Below are 19722 nucleotides of genomic sequence, written 5' to 3'. Positions count from 1 at the left end.
CCAATTTATGGAGAAGACAATTCATCTTCTCTATAATCTCTCTATAAATAGGCTAGCAATTCCTCAATCTAAATCTCAATCTCTCTCTCCGACTCTCTCTCAATCTCAATCTCAATCTCCGTCTCTCAACCTCTCAATTTCGTTGTTTTACTTGTTCACAAATCACAAATCACAAATCTTGGGCTTTGTTTCTTATACCTAGAACTAGAAGCTGACCATAGCTCTTTCCAATTTTATATCTTTAATTCTTTATAAATTATAATTGGTGTACGTTACTTTCTGGGACGAATTCGTCGGCGATCCGTGCAGTTGTTCCACAACGATCTTGATTCGGTAGTACCTCACTCTCTGATTTTCACTTGTTCTTTTTTTCCTGTTTGGTTGCTTAGGAAATTGAAGATGAGGATTCGAATGGTGCAGTTCTTGATTGCTTTTATGTGTGTGTTTGTCTGTTTGATTCAATGTCTAACTTCCTTTGTTTTCCAGAATTCCAGTTTAGTGCTTTATCAGACCAATTGTATCACCCACCAGACCACCACAGTGATATGAGAAAGAAAGTCGTAAATCAAGTGATTCAGGTTAGAAATATGATACTATTTTGTTCAATTGAACTTTAGCAATGGAATTTTGTGCATCGGCCATGGGTTTTTATTTTTCTTTTCAATTGTTTACAGCATTGTGGTGTCATTGGTGTGAAACTGTGAACAAAGTCAAGGACTCAAGGAGGGCAGTTTGCGTAGACAACGTATTAGATTTCTCACATCCAGGTTCTATTGTTCGATTGATATTTGCCCATTTGTTTTTTATTAGAGTAATGTTTCCTAAGAAATACGCATCTGGTAGTGAAAAAAGAAAAAGAAAAAAACAGCAAGAAGATTTTATAAGCTCCCAAAGAGGTTCATTAGATAAGTTTTTTAAGAAAAGAGGTGTTTCTTCGGAAAATCAAGGTGAAAATGAGGTAACTAAAGGAGTTCAAGATATAGGTGAGAACGAAAATGAGGTAGCGGAAAGAGTTGAAGATATAGGTGAAAATGAAAATGAGGTAGCCGAAGGAGTTGAAGATATAGGTGAACATGAAAATGATCAAACATAAAATATGGAAGAAACAAATGTGCTTGAAAGTGAGAATATTGAAATAAATCGTGTGAGTGAACCTTTAGAAGGTACAATGCCTTTGAATATATATGATCCTAGAGTTTGGGATAGTTTAGATAGAAAAATGAGAGATCTACTTGTTGAAAAAGGTCCTATTAGAGAAACCAATATTGTTTTTCCTAAGGATAATCTAAATAGGGGGTTCTCTTTGGATTATTTTTCTCAAAAGATGAGTAATGGTGAACTTTTCGATAGAAAATGGTTGGTTTACTCAAAAGATTTGGATAAAGTATTTTGTTTTTGTTGTAAAGTTGTAAGAAAAGCTCGTTCTAGGAGTCAATTAGCAAATGAAGGAATTAATGATTGGAAACATTTGGGGGATAAGCTTAAACAACATGAAAAGAGTCATGAACACCTCTCTAACCTTAGAGCTTGGAATGAGCTACGAGTGAGATTGAGTACAAATCAAACAATTGATAAAGAATTACAAGAGCAAATCAAGAAAGATACAGAGCATTGGAAAGAAGTCATGGTTAGGGTAATTAGTGTTATTAAACGTCTTGGTATGAATAATATAGCCTTTCGTGGAACAAATGAAAAAATCTATGAGGATTCAAATGGAAATTTCTTAGGTTTTCTTGAATCAATAGGAGAGTTTGATCCAATAATGAAGCATCATTTTCGACTCATTCAAAATAAAAATATTCATTATCATTATCTTAGTCATAAAATACAAAATGAATTGATAGCTATGTTGGCATCAAGTGTCAAGAGTGAGATTATAAAGAAGATTAAAGAGGCTAAATATTTTTCTGTGATTCTTGATTGCACCCCTGATGCTAGTCACAAAGAGCAAATGACTTTGATAATAAGATGTGTAGATGTTGCAAGTTGCCCAATAAAAGTAGAAGAGTATTTTTTGGAGTTTTTAAATGTGGAAGATACATCGGGTTTGGGTCTTTTTAATGAACTACAAGCTGCTCTAAGCTCTCTTGATTTAGATATTGATGATGTGAGGGGACAAGGTTATGATAATGGTTCCAATATGAGAGGAAAACACCAAGGTGTTCAGAAAAGGTTACTTGACATAAATCCTAGAGCTTTTTATATGCCATGCGGTTGTCACTCTCTTAATTTAGTACTTTGTGATATGGCAAACTCTTGTCTAAAAGGAAAATCATTTTTTGGAGCATGTCAGGCCATTTACAATGTGTTTGCTAATTCAACAAAGCGATGGAACCTTTTACTTGAATATGTAGATGAATTAACTTTGAAATCTTTGTCAGCTACACGGTGGGAAAGTCGTATTGAAAGTGTGAAAGCAATAAAAAGTCAATTTCCCAAAATAAAAGAAGCTTTAATCAAACTTGCTGAAGTTGGTGATGCATATGATAATCATTTGAGTTGGGAAGTTGGGAAATTATTAGATGGTGAATTTTCAAGTTTTGATTTCATTTTAAGTTTGGTTGTATGGCATGATATTTTGCACAAAATAAACATGGTAAGCAAAAATTTGCAAGTTGGAGATATGATTCTTGATGTTGCTATTAAAAGTTTAAAAGGGTTGATTTCATTTTTTGAAAAATATAGAGAAGATGGATTTAATTCTGCTATAATTGATGCTAAAGAAATTGCAAATGAAATGGGAATTGAGTCTGTATTTCCTGTGAAGCGTAGGGTTATAAGAAAGAGACATTTTGATGAGATTCCTGATACAGATAGAGAACAACAATCAGCTCAAGAAGATTTTAGAACTGATTACTTTCTTGTCTTAGTTGATATGGCTCTTTCTCAATTGAGGAGTAGATTTGAACAAATGGAAAGTTTTGAATATGTATTTGGCTTCTTATTTGATGCATCACGGTTGGTTTCATTGGATGATGAAGACATGAAAAATTGTTGTTTGAAACTTGAACTTGCTTTGAAACATGGTGAGGTGTCTGATATTGATGCAAAATATTTGCTTTCTGAGTTGCAAATATTGCAGGAAATGCTACCAAATGAAGCATATGAAACAGGAAAACCATGGAATTCCATTAAAATTATGGAGTTTGCAAAAAAAAATGGATATGTTTCCAAATATTTTGGTTGCTTATAGGATTTTATTAACTGTACCTGTTACAGTAGCATCTGCAGAAAGAAGTTTTTCAAAATTAAAGTTATTAAAATCTTATTTGCGGACAACGATGACTCAAGATAGGTTGAATGGTTTAGCAATCTTGAGTATTGAAAAGAATATGTTGAAAAATGTTGAGGTTGAGCACATAATTGATGACTTTGCATCTAAAAATGCAAGAAGAAGTCATTTTAGATGAGATTTGATTGATATAATGTGATGTAATATTTATTTTTCGGGGTATTGGTCTTACGTCCCCCCCGTTGTATCATATTTTTTTCATCAATATGAAACATTAAATTTTTTTTTTATATATATAAAAGGCCCAATTTTATTCTTCGCCCCGAGCCTTGAATTTCCCAGGGCCAGGCCTGGTGTTAGCTTGGATAACTTTTCTGTTTCTCCCCATGTCCCCTCTCAATCAATTTGAAAGGCCAGAGTACCCTCATTAATATGTGTATTACCTTGGAAAATTAGTGTCAACACTTGTGAGATGGTGCAAAGTACTCCAAATTAACGATGAGACCTAATTGATCGATGTCTCTATCCTCAATTATGTGTTAATGTGCACAACTAATGAACTTTGTACCAATTACTGCTTCACTGTCAGATATATATTACTCGCTGGAGAGGTTTATTTGATAGACTCTATTGAGCTAGCTGATTACAGCTTCTTGTGATATCTCTGTCAGAAATTAAAAATGTGTCTGGCGATGAGTCACAAGTGTTGGTAATTTTTGGGGTGCTTTGGCAGGACAGCAACAGAAACTTTTTGCAGACATAAGAGGGGAAGAGGAGGTTCTTTAACCGACTCATTAAAAGAGAGAGAGAAGGAAAGAAAGAAAAGAAACTAGTAACCATTGTACAAGAGCAAAGATTTGAACTCAATCCAATTTATCGATCTAAAATGGAAATTTTCATTTATGATAACAACATTTTCCTTCCTATTTATAATTTATAGTTATACTTTCCAAAGAAATATGAAGGAACACACCAAATTGGAAATGCTCGACTGGGAGAAAACCAAGAGGAAATATGTGAAGGAACCCCTAACCCGCACCAAAAATCAGGTAAGCCTAATTCTGAGGATTTGTTCAAGGACTTGAGTCCCAGATGATTCGATAGCTTGCCCTAGGATCTCACGAGATGTAAAGTAATCTCAATGCTGAGCAAAAATTCACAACACAAACAATATTAATATAAGTTGAGAACAGATTGAAATAGTTCTATAGTCAGAAATGAGTGTTAAGCAATTAGTAATCTCAGATTCTCAATGACTATCCTATTGCTGACCTAAAATTCAAATAGTTGTTGACTTGTTGTATTGATGAATTGCTTTCATTGCTTGCACACAAGATTTTGTTTGCCATATATAAGCTGCATTCCCATACCAAATCAATGTCAAACTCCTGAAAACAGCACAAATCAAATTATGTCGAGTAATGTCTCTACATTCTAGTAGAAAAGAAACTTCTTTTATTGATCTGATTTTTTTGGTTCTGAGAAGATTCTTACTAAACAAAAAACTCCACAAATACAATCAGCAGCAAGTAGTCAACTGAAAAAAAAAATTAAAAAAAAATAAAAATATATATATATATATATACAGATCTTATCCAGAGTGGAGCTCCACTTTGAAATTAACGTGTGAAGTTTGAGTTTTTGGTCACTTTTACGTCACATATCCACATCTCGACCGTTCAGTTTTTAGGTACTAGTGTATAGATCATCTCTACAAATTTTCAGCCAAATTGATGATCGTTAAGGTATCTAACTCGCCTAAACCAATGGACGAACTAAATCTGTCAAATTGAACCGTACAAGCTTTAAGGCAATTATCAATGCCTTAACAATTATCATTTTGGCTGAAAATTTGCAGGGACGATCTATACACTAGTATCTAAAAACTGAATGGTCGAGATGTGGATATGCGACCAAAAAGTGACCAAAAACTCGAACTTCACACGTTAATTTTCAAAGCGGAGCTCCGCTCTGGATATGATCTGTATATATATATATATATATATATATATATATATATATATTAATAATAACACAAAGCAACCAAAAAGAATAAAGCAGTAAGATTACCTAAATCCTAGGTAACATATATATCCTTCCAATCCCACATCGGAGAAGCATGAAAGACACCCTTGCAACTGCAAGATTTGCAATTCCTAGTAGAAAACAAACCAATCCAACCAACTCCAACTGCAAGCTATAAGTTCAGCTTGCCTAATATCTCTCAACAAGCACATTGTTAGTGAACCATTCTGTGGGTTACAGTTTTCCTTCTATGGTCATTGGAAGACCTCCACTACCCATTCTTAACTAATTACTGGAGATGGTTAATATTGCATTATAGAGAAACCAATATGCAGTTATTAGGTCAAAATATTGAAAGGGCTGAGCAAGATTCGGACAAGGACCTCCACCAGATTAGCATATCTGATATGCATCCTTTTTCAGATTTGAAAAAAGAATATCTGTTGTGCAAGCGACAAGAATAGACAGGGTTGTAAATGAGTTGAGCCTCTTGCAAACAGCTCACCAGCTGATCAATAGCAGCTTCGTTTGAGCTCATGCAATTGTCTAAGAGAGCTAGGCCTGAGCTTAAATTTATGCTTGATAATCTAAACAAACCAAAGCTCCAACTTCACTATACTCGGCTTTTAGTTAGGCTCACCAGAACTTTGTTTTTCTTTTTAGGCCTTGTCTGCAATGAACCAACTAGTTTGTAGACCAAGAGATGGCGTCAGGATATCTGTTAGGTTGACCCTGTCAACTCACATAGGACAGGGAAGTTGAAAACTGTAAAGGATGAAGTTACCACAGGGGCTTTTAGGGGAGAAGGAGAGAGGCAGCTGCATCGAGGAGGAGATAAAAGGTCCAGTCTGAATAAACCATTATCCTGCAAACAGTGCACAGTTGAAGTCTTCTCCCTCGTCCTGCAAAGAAGAAAGTGTGAATCCGATAAACAAGTAACTTCCTGAACCCTAAGAAAGCGTGATTGTCGGTTGTGTTGATTATTTAGGAAGATTACAAACCAGAAGATGAGGAAGACGATGGTGAGAAAAGCTGGGTCTTAAGCTTAGGCTGCTGGGTTTTCATGATCAGGTTCCGCCACCTCTTCTAATTAATTTATCTTCTTCATTGTTTTTGTAACTATCACTTGATCAATTTTGATGTTTAGCTCTTTGTTTTTGATGGGTAGCATAGTTTGCTTTTGATTACATGAGGCATTTGTACGTTTTGAGTGAATGAGTATTGACCAATGTGGGTTGTCAATTTTTTTGATATCCTTACAATTCCTGGGAATTCTCACCGCTATTGAATCCCAGAGCAAGTCATTAAAACTCTTTTTAATCCCATTTTTAACAAACCACCCCGGAAATTCTCACTTTGCTTACATATGCCAAGTTATAGGTCCCAGAGCTGCAATCAAAATCAAAGGTAAGCTTCTTTCCTCTTTTTATACAAAATTAGAGAGATGGGTTTGAGTGCCGCTTATGGCTAGATTACTGAATTTGTGGGCTATGAATCAACCTCTAGGTTAGAAAATTTTGATTCATTGGATCTTTTAGGAATCACACATTAGTGTGCACATTAGCTGTTTGAATAAATGCTCCAAATGCAATTTTTTGGCAAATGTCTTATGCATTTTACATTTTACCTCTTTGAATAGGTTCACTTCCAACAATAGCTAATTCTCGCGGTTTTGTGTTTTGTGACTTCCGTGGGGATATGCTGTCTTTGATTGCAACTGCATATGTGAAACCCAGCCTATTACCCTTGTGCAAATTTCAGCAACCTATGCTACTTAGAGATTTATTTGCATGCGTAGTTTTAAACATTTGTTAGACACGTGAGTGTTAGCGTGAGTCATGGGTTAATATTAGGAATATTGTAATTATTCCGTAGTTAGTACTTGCCTGTTATATTCTTGTAATCCTCTCTATATACCTCCACTGTGAGATGAATAAGATATTAAACAATTCACTCTCTAAATCTCGTCTTGTTTGAGTTGGTATCAGAGCAAAGATCCGGAAGGACTTTGTCTCTTTAGTTCTTTTTGTCTCATTCAGAGGAATTGGTATAGAACCAAACCACTTTGTTTAGGTTTGATTTTGTCGTCCTCTATTGGTTATCTGGTCTTCGTCTCCTTAGAGACCGACCCTGTGTCAAACCAACCACGCCGGCGTTCCGACCTCCAGACTGGTCTTCGTCGCCTCCTTCCCCATCCAGACCGGCTTCGTCTCTAGTCCAGACCGCCACCGTTTTCCGCCTTTCAGATCCAGTTGCCGGCGTCGTCCCTTGATTCCAGATCCGTTTGCCCAGATCGTCCACCTCCGGCGTCTGCTCTCGTGCCCAGACGACCCACCTCTTGCGTCTGCTGCTCCCGTGCCCAAACCGTCCACCTCCGGCGTCTGCTCCCGTGCCCAGACAACCCACCTCCTGCGTCTGCTCCAATCTCCGGCCTCTCCGGCCTAGCAAGGCAGTAAGCAACTCAACCCAGTCGTCTCAACTCGGTCAACTCGACCCAGTCGACCCAACTCGGTCAACTCGACCCAGTCGACCCAACTCGGTCAACTCGACCCAGTTAACTCAACTCGGTCAACTGTCAACTCTCTTCAACAGGTTCCAAAAAAAAAAAAAAAAAAAGAAGAAAGAAAAGAAGAATCTGTTATTGTTTTTGGAGCTGTTTCTGTTCTTATTTCCGCTGCATACTTTGAGATTTGTGTGTTTTTTACTATTGTACTATTACAATGGGTGGTGATGACAGTCAAAGTTCTAAGGTCAATGAGGTGTAGAAGGTTGAGGTCTCTGTCAAGAGCTCAGAAGGTGGTTCTTTCGGGGGTACCAAACTCACAGGTACCAATTTCCGAACATGGAAGAAGATTATGTCAGTTTATCTCCGTGGAATCCACAAAATGGGGCATGTGACTGGAACAATCAAGGCTCCTAGGGAAGATGATGTGGAGGCCTATGCTAAGTGGGAAGATGATGATGGGTTTGTAATGTCAATTCTATTTCGAGCCATGACTGATGATGTGCTACAAATGGTGGAAGAATGTGAAACTGCTGAGGCAATATGGAAGACATTAGGGGATTTGTATACCAACGAGTTTGATTTTATACAGGTTCATGAGTTGATGTGTAAAGCTGCTAGTATGCAACAGAATGGGCAACCAGTCGCTGTGTATTTCACCAAGCTGAAGAATGTATGGGCTGAAATTGATCAGAAGCATCCTTGCAAGATCAAGAATCAGGAAGATCTTGTGTGGTACCAGAAGGAGAAAGAGCTAGAAAGGGTTCATGTATTCTTGAGAGGGCTTGATGAGAAGCATACCAGTGCCAAGGGGGAGTTGCTCAGAATGACAGACCCGCCTAGTTTGAACACGGCTTTTACATACATCCGCAAGGATGAGTCTCAGCAGGAGAGTGTCAAACATGTACAGGTTGAAGTATCTAGCCTAGCCATTCAGGCTAAGTCACCGGCACCTTTCCTTCATCAGCAGAGTTCAGCCCCACTTCTTCAGCAAGGTTTCCCACAAGGCTTCACCAACCGCACTCGTCCTCAATGTTCTTATTGCAACAACCTTGGGCATGTTCGGGAGACTTGTTGGAAGTTGAACCCACACCTTAAACCTAAAAAGCAAGGCTATCGTCCTAAGGCAAAAGCAGCTGCTGTTCAATTGATCCAAGAACCAGATTTCTATGGCGTGGTTGGCCAGGATCATCATACAGCAGGTGGAGTTACTCCTACAGCCTCCATAGCTGGTCGAGGTAAAGTTGGTATGACTTTAAAGGTTTCTCACTTTGTTGGTTCTGATACATGGATTATTGATTCTGGTGCCTCTGACCATATGACTTATGATAAATCATATTTTACTGAGTTGTCTACCCCACCAGTGTCCTATGTCACCAATGCCAATGGTGAGGCTTTTCCTGTGTTAGGGTCAGGGTCCGTGCGTATTACTCCCACTTTAGAACTTTATAATGTGTTATATGTACCTGACTTGTCTCATCATTTGATATCTGTTCCACAGTTGAATGCTGAGTCTAAATGCTCCGTAACCTTTTATCCTATGTATGTGATTTTTCAGGATCTTCTCACCAGGGAGTTAATTGGTCGGGGGTATCTGAGGGGCAGATTGTTCCATCTGGATCAAACATACGCAGGGGAGAAACCAGGAGCACCGTCCCGCGCCGCTTTGACTACGAATTCTGACAAGCTAAGTGAAATTTGGTTGTGGCATCGCCGTTTAGGGCATCCATCTTTTAGTCTTATGAGGAAAACCATGCCTACTCTGTTTATTGGTGTGGATGAGTTTGCTTTACATTGTGAAACATGTGTCTTGGCCAAAAGTCATCGTGCTACTTATTCTCCTAGTATTTCTAATAAAAGTGTTATTCCTTTTGAGTTGATTCATTCTGATGTTTGGGGACCTTCTAGAGAACCCACTGTGTCCGGTATGAGATATTTTGTGTTGTTTATTGATGATTGTACGAGATTGTCATGGGTTGCTCTTCTTAAAACCAAAGATGAAGTCTTTCCAGCTTTTCAAACTTTCGTACCCTTGTTCAAACACAATACCATAGCATCATTAAAGTCCTTCATTCTGACAATGGAGGAGAATATGTTAATCATGTTTTCCAAGAGTTTTTCAAAACCCATGGGATTGTTCACCAAACCACATGTCCACAAACACCAGAGCAAAATGGAGTGTCTGAAAGGAAAAACCGTCATTTACTTGATATGGCTCGTGCCCTACTCTTTAGTGCTCATATGCCTAAGTATCTTTGGGGCGATGCTATTCATGCTTCCTCCCACCTTATCAATCGTCTTCCATCTAGTGTTCTTCATGGGAAAATTCCATTTGAGGTTCTTGCCTCTCATGTTTCCTTACCTTCCTTTCATAATCTGCCAGCTCGTGTCTTTGGTTGTGTTGTTTTTGTCCATATTCCTAAAAATCAGCGGTCTAAGTTGGATGCCCGAGCGCTTAAATGTGTGTTTGTAGGCTACGGAGGTTATCAGAAAGGGTACAAGTGCTATCGTCCACCAACCAGAAAGTACTATGTCACTATGGATGTTACTTTCTTTGAGGACATGAGTTATTTTTCCTCCTCTGATACAGCTCTTCAGGGGGAGAATTCATATTTTGAAGAGCTATATCATTATCATGGAGAGGGGGAGGAATCAGAAAGCGGAGAAGAAGTCGCACAAACAGGAGGTACTTTGACGGATCCAGTTGAGAGCATTGGCTCATCACTTCCAGAAGCAGAAACTCCAGACATCCAGACACCAGTTTTAGTTGAAGACACAACTGCCCCTACTGCCATCACTTCTACCCCTGACCCACAACTCCCTGGTACTGAAGATCACTCATTTGAGGTATGTCCACCCATTAGTACTAACAATAGTGAGTCTAATGTTGAGCAATATGTGTTACCAAATAGGACCACTCGAGGTCAATCAGCCAAAAGATATGAACCTACTCTTACTGCCAAATCAAAATATCCAGTAGCCAATTATATGTCCACTAGGAGGTTGTCTAAGTCATATGAATCATTTGTGAATCAGATATCTACTGTATCAGTACCTAACAGAGTGCAGGATGCATTGGGGGATCCAAAGTAGAGGAAGGCAATGGATGAAGAGATGGAGGCGTTGCAGAAGAACAATACTTGGCAACTTGTGCCTCCACCACAAGGCAAGAAGGCTGTAGGCTGTAGGCTGTCATTGGGTGTTTACTGTGAAACATAATGCAGATGGATTAGTGAATCGATACAAAGCACGTCTTGTAGCAAAGGGGTTTACTCAGACATATGGTATTGACTATGATGAAACATTTGCTCCTGTTGCCAAGATGAACACTATTCGGGTTCTGCTATCGTTTGCTGCTAGTTTAAACTGGCCACTCCGACAGTTTGATGTCAAGAATGCATTTCTTCATGGAGAGTTAGCCGAGGAAGTATACATGAGCCTTCCACCTGGGTATATAGTTGCTTCTCTTGGTGATTTTGTATGCAAATTGAGAAAGTCTCTGTATGGTCTCAAACAGTCGCCTCGTGCTTGGTTTGAGAGATTTTCACAGTTCATGCGGAAGGTTGGTTACAAACAGAGCAACTCAGATCATACCTTGTTTCTCAAGCATCAACAAGGGAAGGTAACGACTCTAATTATTTATGTGGATGATATGGTAATCACTGGCAATGATACGGTTGAGATGGATAGTCTGCAGAGACAGCTAGCTTCTGAGTTCGAGATGAAGGACTTGGGTGAACTTAAGTACTTCTTAGGAATTGAGGTAGCCAGGGGGAGAGAAGGGATCTACCTGTGCCAGAGGAAGTACGTTCTTGACTTGCTAACAGAGACAGGTTTGTTGGATTGCAGACCTATTGATACTCCTATTGAGCAGAATCATTGTTTAGCTGAGTACCCAGATCAGATACCTACCGATCGAGCTCGCTATCAGAGGTTAGTTGGACGCTTGATTTATTTGGCTCATACTAGACCAGATGTTGCATATGCAGTGAGTGTGGTAAGTCAGTTCATGCACAACCCGAGTGAAAGTCACATGGATGCTGTTATGAGAATTTTGAAGTACCTGAAGTCAGCTCCAGGAAGGGGAGTATTGTTTTCTGGACACAACAACATCCTTGAGGTTTGTGGCTTTACAGATGCAGATTGGGCTGGAAATATTACAGACAGGAGGTCAACATCAGGTTACTTTACCTTTGTGGGAGGTAATTTGGTTACATGGAAGAGTAAGAAACAGAAAGTTGTGGCACGATCTAGTGCTGAGGCCGAGTATAGAGGTATGGCTCACGGAGTGTGTGAATTGCTATGGCTGAGAAATCTGGTACGTAATCTGGGTTTCAAAATCAAAAGTACTATGCAGTTGTATTGTGACAACAAGGCAGCCATTGACATATCACAGAATCCAGTATAACATGATCGTACTAAGCATGTGGAGGTTGATCGTCACTTTATAAAGGAGAAGCTAGATGCCAAAATTATTAGCTTTCCTTTTGTTCCAACGGAAGAGCAACTTGCAGATATACTTACCAAAGGAGTCTCTAGGAAGACGTTTTATGACTCACTAAGCAAGTTGGGCATGGTTGATGTGTATGCGCCAACTTGAGGGGGAGTGTTAGCGTGGGTCATGGGTTAATATTAGGAATAGAATATATTGTAATTATTCCGTAGTTAGTACTTGCCTGTTATATTCTTGTAATCCTCTCTATATACCTCCACTGTGAGATGAATAAGATATTAAACAATTCATTCTCTAAATCTCGTCTTGTTTGAGTATGAGAACATTTCTACATGATAATAGGTCGAATGTGTCCTGCTATATGTTGCTGTGCAAAGTTCTTGCTTGTAAATGATTTTGCTAGAGTTCAGTTTTTGCTCTGTGAAGCTCTTTAGTAGGGGGAATTTCACGCACGACGACTGAAACCAATCCCTGCAATGCATTTGAGAGTTGATATATGCAGTATACTAGAAACCAAACAATCAAAGAGGAACTTATTGCGAGCACTAATGACTCAATGCTCAGAAGTGTTACTACACTGATGTGTCCTTAAGTTTGTTTATGCCTACCATGCTCTGCATTCGAGGCTTGGAATTGGGTAGCTATACTGGTTTGGTTTTCTCATTGCATATGCTGTAAACCCAAGGATGAAAGATACAGATGTGATTTGCATCTAATGTATCTCATAAGAGTTCATTTACCAGTGAGGCATGTTATTGGCTCGCATTAGTGTTTTTTTTTTTTCAAGATTGTGATCCATACTTTAACCATTCTTTCAATTTGACAGGCAGTTGGTTCTTTCCCAAAGAAGAGGAAAATCAGACACTTTAAGGTAGTCTTTTGGTTTGTTTAAATAATTTTGGGCAGGTCTCCATAAAAATGTTTGGTGGAGTTATATAATTTTATAATTGTCCTGCATTTAGTAAGTGCTATCCAGTACTTAATATTTGGTTCCTTTAACTAGCAGATTGAATTCTCTACCTATTTATTAAAATAAAATAGAGCATGGTACTCTCCCACATTTATACTGTTCTGATGAAAAATATGAAATCTGGCGTATTAATCATTGGTGTTAGGTTGTTCCTCCTAATTTCTTTTAAGCTGTTATTAAATCAGTGCTATTCAAGCTTTCCCTTATTGTGTTTGTAGAAATTCAATGAAATTAGTTTTTAAAATGTGTAGATGTACAACCTGTTCTTATTCTGAAAGTTTTCCATTCTTTTGCAGGAAACTCTATAAGCTGAGATTAAGATGCTCAGGAAGAAGCTGACCTTTAAAGCAACTCCAATTCCTAATGCTGATCCTATTTCTAATATCTCTAGGTAGTTGTTCAAGTCGGTAGCACCTGTTGAGTTTAAGGGTCTGTAGATTCTGCAGTTTGCTGATAGAAGCAGGGAGTGCTATCACACTAACATTAGCAGAGAGGTCAAGGTACATAAGATGGGTCAACTTGCCTAGGCTCATCAATTCTTAGGTTATGTAGATCTAACACACGCAAGCACCTCAAGTTTGAAATGATTGTATTGTGACGATGCTTGATCCTGAAGTGGTAATGCTGATTTCAATTTCACATTGGTTAACTTTTTGTCAAATCAATTTTATGGACCATTTGATTGTTCTTTTTCTTCAAGCAGTGAACAACATTTTCCAAGAATAGAATCATTGTATGCATATACCCTTAGTTCTGTGCCATACATTAGTTTTCTGCATACTTTTTGTTAGCATTATGGCCAGTCTCTTGATCTTAACAAGTGACTGCATTCAGCTTATTGTCATGTTTCAACTTGTTGTATGAACTCATCCAGAGCCGTACATACAAAATTGTTAACAACAATTCCATGGCAATAGCGTGGGCGCTTTTGCTAGTCAAATCTAGGAGTGCTCTACCTACTCTCAAATAGCGCAACTTGGGCATTTACTTTTCAGATTGCCCTGACAAGGGCATTTTTCTTTTATTTTGAGCTAATTTCACAAATGGCTCATCCAACAACCCATACCCAAAAATCAACTGATTTCCTAAACATCAATTTGATACCCACGGTATACTTGTTTTCAAAGCTGGCTACAATTTGTTGGAATTGCAGGTCGAGTTCTGTGAAATTCCTTAGTTTTTGGTCTTCCGCTCAGTTTAACTCTGTTAATTTTTCTGTCGAAGATGAAGATATAGAGGCAAATAAGAATCATCAAAAATGAAAAAATCTTGAATGCCTTATTGCTTAAATACATCTAGTCTCTTATTCTGGGTAAAAACTTGAAGGGAGTGACATGAATACAATCATTGTAACTACACATCCAAACTAGAGCAACCGCCACATAAGCAAAGCAATAATGGCGTCACAAAAACCTAACACTGTAACTCCACAGTAACTCCAATTGTCATCACCATGCAATTTATAACAGCAACTAGAACCATCTAGAAAATGTGCAAGTCAAATCATCGAGTTACATCCTCAAATCGTCAAGTAATCATGTAGCTTCTTAAATTTTGCCGTAAGAGCTTGTTCGCCTTCAGCAGGTTCCTCAAATTTTTAGACCTGCGTATCACCAGTAAGGGATTAAAGACGTGCTTACCATAAAATATTAAAATGTTCAGCATTATGATGTCACTTACATTAGACGGTAAAAGAGATCTCCCATACGGTGCTCAATTATACTATAATTGATCTTTTTATCATCCATATCAGCTGCTCTCTCTACAGCCTGTGGACATTGATACCTTCACTTATCTAATTAAACATCTAATAAAGTTGACATGGCCAAGGCTCTTATGATAGGGTTGAGTGGTGTTTCTTGGAGGCTATAATGTTCAGACTTGGCCTCCATCCGCACTGGGTCTCCATAATGATAAATTGTGTCACAACGGCCACCTTTTCGGAATTATGGCAAGGAAATCCTTTGGGTCACATCTAATGAAGTTGCACCTTTCTGGGATTAATCGAATATTGGTTCCTAGAAAGAAGATCGAGAAAGACAAAATTATCTGTTTTCCTTGCCCTAAAATGCTTCAACCTAAATAGACATGAATTCTTCAAACATAATGGTAGGTCATATAAGAAAGGATTTGAACAGAATAGTTCACCTGATTTGCTAAATTAAAGAAATGGATGATATTCCGCATCATCCAAACAGACTTGTAGAAAGGGCAGAATTTATCATATCTGTCCACCCTTACAACAGGAAAATGATCATTAGTGACTACCAGTCCCAACCAAAATGAAAAGTAGATATGGATCAAAGAAAAGATACAGAGTAAATGCATCCTGCGCCGGAGAACTCTCTCTCAACAGCTTTGCAGTTTCTAAGGTGATCTTTTCTCCTTCAGCTAAAGCACCCTTTCCTACAAGCTGCAAGATTACAACTATGCCAGGCTTTTAGCTATGAACAGATAAAGGAAACCACATTTAATTTTTAAGTTCTCCCCCTTCATAAATCACACAGAGAAGAACTGTAGGAGTCCTTCAGTCTGATAGGACCAAGCCAAAATCTCACTTATGACCAGTCCTACCAGGAAAGCAATTGTACAAATGATCATCAAGGTGATTAATTCTAGGCATCCACTCAAAATCAGAGAACCAGTAAACTAGACTACAGCCCCTCAACATCTTCAATTAGAAATGCACATAGAGCCTAAATTAGAGACACCCAACCCAACAATCCTCCTACCTAAGAGATCACCAACGTATCACACACAAGAATTGGACACTGCTTAGCAATTTTTATTTCAATTAATCACCACTACTATAATGGTCTTCTCTCTTCCTATCATATACCAATTCTGTTGCACACCATATTACTATTAGTTTGATTGGTTCAACAATTGGTACAAAACTCAGGTGAAAAGAAAAACTAAGTAACATATTCTCACATTTGCTTCTCTGATCTATATTCCTGAGAAGGGAGAGCATAGAAGAGCAGTTTCCATAATCACATTCCTTACTGTTCAGAAGTGCATGATGAAATACAGAAGTGCATTGCTGGAAGCAATTGAAAGAATTAAGAACTAACAACTTGATTTCCAGTACAACATAATATGATATCAAAACCAGATCAAAAAGTATTACGCTAAAAGACATGTTGACCTTAACCCCCTAAATAACATGTATGGTCGTCTGAACAAATGAGTTTCTAATTGCATTTTAACATGCTTTCCTATGAAGTCAATTAAATTATTTGATGAGAAAGGCATTTAAGACAACAGCAGAGTCTACATATATAATTCAGATTGGAGCAAGCTTAGAATTTGAGAAATTTGCATCTATGCTAGCACAACAGCAACAATTGTAATTACAAGAAGTAATATTCTCCCATATTAAACGAATCCAAGTTCAAAGCAAACTGACCTCAGCAACACATTCTAACACGTGCAAGAATTTTCCCAATTGCTTCCCTGCATTAGAAAAAAATTATTTTAATGTGTAAGCCCTAATGAGAAAGAAGACGTATGCATTTATACCACTCTATAAAGTCTTTTCCCTATATAGCAGAAGAGAAAGACCCATCTAAACTGCTACCATATGAACATAACAATTCCTTCTCATTTCTTAACTTTCTACTATACTCTGCTCAATAAACAGCAGATATAGCAAAAAATAAGGATCAAGAAATGTCCTTATTAGTGGAAGGAAGAAAACTAGATCACTTCCAGCATATATTAAAACCAAACAAGGCCAGCGAAAGACGTACCAGTCTAACTTTGAATCAACATCCAAGCACAATCTTGATTCAATAGGTGTCATAGCCTCCTTGGCAGTCTGTAAATTGAAAGATGCTTTATTATTAGGAACACTTCACAGATTAAAGAGAGATTATTTCAATGCTTAAAATTGCATGAAGATAACTGAAACATGTAAGTAAAATTAAAGTACCTTGGAAACTAGCATTAAAATATATTCAAAGCAATATCAGAAACAAACAAAGTACACCGTGAATGCACTTGACCATGAAAGGAACCAAAAGGTTGATAGTATAATACTAAGGACCACTGGCATGAACAACCCAATATAAATATGGAAGATGCCATAAAGAATTTATAATCACTCAAGTACAGAACACTTGTTTGAAATCATTAGGCACCTTTTCAGTTAAATCTAGCGCTCCACTGATAATCGTTGTCTTATCATGTGTTAGTTCACCTCCCCTTCCAGCCTACAATGGACAGAAATAATATGTCAAGGAAGAATAGGAAACCATGAGAACCAGCATAACTGTTCCGGCATTTTCAGTAGCCACTCACTAATCAGAAGTCACATGCAACCCAAACAACTAGTCGTAGACTATTTACATAAACATTTTTCTTCACCAAAAGAAATTAGAAATATGAACAAAATATGAGAAATTGCAAGTGGTGGCATGCCATCCAAACTGTCAATTTAAATTGTTCACCTCAAGGTTGTGAATAGAGGCGAGGGCTTTCAACTGTGCTCGCCTGAACAAATCTTCTCCATGTCCAAGTACAAGATCAAGAACCTGAAACCATGAATTTAAAGAAATAGTATTATAATCTGAAACCCTAGAGCCTAGATGAATACACTGCTTACTCTAATTTTTTTTTTTTTGGGTACAATAGCTTACTCTGATTTTAGTGATAAAGAAACATAATTATGAGTGCAAATACAGAATTATCACCGGATATAGAATGAAGAAGAAAAAAAAGATCATTGCCTTGTAACAAGTAATTTGAGTGTAGGTGACTAGGTGCAATACTTAAATGTCCAATAACCAAAATCAATTAATAAAGCAGAAATTGAGATCTAGTGGAAGGCTATGAGCATTACTTTTCCAATTGGGTAGGCGATTGGATAGCAGATGATCATCAGAATGTGAACAAGCCAACAGAAAGCCCATATCTTGTGGAATAATCTAACCCAGAATGGCAAGTCACAAGTCAATCGCAATCCCAATATCCCATTGCATCTCAGTGAGCTTATGATAAATCAAGTAGGCAACATACCTCTCTGATGTTACAGACAGCAAAACGGCAGCAACAGGGTGAAAGATTTCATCAAGGAATAAAGGAAGGGCCTGAAAAATAAAAATAAAATCCAATGTAATTCATGAACAATACACAGATAAGCACTTTCCAAATTCGAAACAGGTATTTAAAGATCCTAAATTTACAGCAGAAGGATCCAATTCAGATCGAACTGATGCTTGGTTTCGAAGAAGATGACATCCACAAATGGCAGCAAAGCAAACTTGGACTGTGAATAACCTCAAAACTTTCTCAGTGTCTGGGTGATTCTTCTTCTTCTTCTTTAGAGTAAGATCAAGGACTCAAAATCGATCAAACCGACAGAGCGATTGGGTTTCATCGAATGGTTCTGCATCAGTGGGGCCCCTTTGGTCTACAAATGCGTTGGTTCGTTGCAACACTGGTCTACAAAAACAAATCCAAGTACAAAAGACTAAAATTCTGGCCCATACTATTCCACGATGGTATATATCATCTCTACTTCTACCCATAACATAATCAAAGCAGACTTTTGTTATCACGTATAAATCTAAACAAAATTGAACATCCTACATTTTTTCAAAAAAGTAATTATAAACCAAGCAAAAATAATCGAATTAGTATTGCAAATTCTTTCCTGGGTTCCTTAGCAATGACAAGGTCATCCAGAATTGCAAGGAGATCATTTCCATTGTCAAAGAAGCACAGGGCTATGAAAGATAATGGACAGATCAATAAATACAAGTTCAGAACTGCATACCTAAATAGCTGAATATAAACTCATGTGCAGATATACCTGCACTGTGAATATAAAAATCAATTCAGTTAAGGGTCCGAGGAAAAACACAAGGCATTGAGAAAGAAAAGTAAAGATAACGAGCGTATGGGGCTCACTACATCATTTGTCACATGAAATGAACAAACAGCCACACAAAAAATGATTGAGACATAAAACATGTCCGACCCAAATAAATTGGTGCTGATAAATGTATTCCTTATTCCAATATTTCAATATTTCAATTTAGAAAAGTTCATGCTCAATTTGTCAAGATTTAATTCAAATGAGGTGCCTATGTTTTGTTCCCTACAGAACTACAAAACTACCAATAGATAAACAACAAAATGGTGAAATTAAGTTATAACCTTTGGAAGCATAAAAGTTATAAATGTTCATGGCATGCTACTACGGTATAAATTTCACAACAAGTCAAAGCAAGAATCCACAGTATCATAAAAGCAAGAATCCATAGTATCATAAAAGCAAGAATCACTAACATGGTCTCGAGAACCCCAATTAGAGAGGGTACTTACAACTGACTGTAATAGAAATTATCAAACAACATAAGGTATATGGACACCAACACACCTATTACCATCTTCAAAAAGCAAATTCATTAGGTTAATAGAGCGATAAATTCATTCTATCTCTAACTTCAGAATTAGAACTAAACCCAGTCTAAATAGCAGACAAATAGCATAATCAATTGACACTCACCTGCCCAATTTGGTGAAGAACATCC

General features: G+C 37.7%; 2 protein-coding genes and 1 long non-coding RNA gene across 5 annotated transcripts; 2 read left to right on the top strand and 1 right to left on the bottom strand.

Moving 5' to 3' along the window:
• The first annotated feature begins 1846 nt into the window (after positions 1 to 1846).
• Positions 1847 to 3193, top strand: LOC112164246 (zinc finger MYM-type protein 1-like). The gene has a single exon (XM_024300473.1). The coding sequence runs from the start codon at positions 1847 to 1849 to the stop codon at positions 3191 to 3193; it is 1347 nt and encodes a 448-aa protein (XP_024156241.1).
• Positions 3194 to 5919: 2726 nt separating this feature from the next.
• On the top strand, positions 5920 to 13882 carry LOC112192566. 2 transcript variants are annotated; one of them, XR_002933554.2, is made up of 3 exons: positions 5920 to 6328; positions 13040 to 13084; positions 13480 to 13882. It is a non-coding gene; the product is annotated as an uncharacterized LOC112192566 (long non-coding RNA). The 2 variants fall into 2 exon arrangements; XR_005805498.1 differs by having other exon boundaries at positions 5920 to 6664.
• Positions 13883 to 15283: 1401 nt separating this feature from the next.
• Positions 15284 to 18913, bottom strand: LOC112192540 (DUF21 domain-containing protein At4g14240). 2 transcript variants are annotated; one of them, XM_040517581.1, is made up of 8 exons: positions 18370 to 18907; positions 18203 to 18273; positions 18027 to 18111; positions 17635 to 17718; positions 17326 to 17397; positions 16936 to 17003; positions 16593 to 16639; positions 15284 to 15596 (listed from the first exon to the last, which is right to left on the bottom strand). In XM_040517581.1, the coding sequence occupies exons 3-7, from the start codon at positions 18063 to 18065 to the stop codon at positions 16594 to 16596; spliced, it is 309 nt and encodes a 102-aa protein (XP_040373515.1). In that variant the 5' UTR covers positions 18066 to 18111; positions 18203 to 18273; positions 18370 to 18907; the 3' UTR covers positions 15284 to 15596; position 16593. The 2 variants fall into 2 exon arrangements, with proteins under 2 accessions (XP_040373515.1, XP_040373516.1); XM_040517582.1 differs by lacking the exon at positions 15284 to 15596 and adding an exon at positions 15603 to 16226 and having other exon boundaries at positions 18370 to 18913.
• Between the last annotated feature and the right edge of the window lie 809 nt (positions 18914 to 19722).

This window comes from Rosa chinensis, chromosome 1 (genome assembly GCF_002994745.2).
Source record: "Rosa chinensis cultivar Old Blush chromosome 1, RchiOBHm-V2, whole genome shotgun sequence".
Lineage (NCBI taxonomy): Eukaryota > Viridiplantae > Streptophyta > Magnoliopsida > Rosales > Rosaceae > Rosa > Rosa chinensis.
This window is presented reverse-complemented; position numbering and strand designations above follow the sequence as displayed.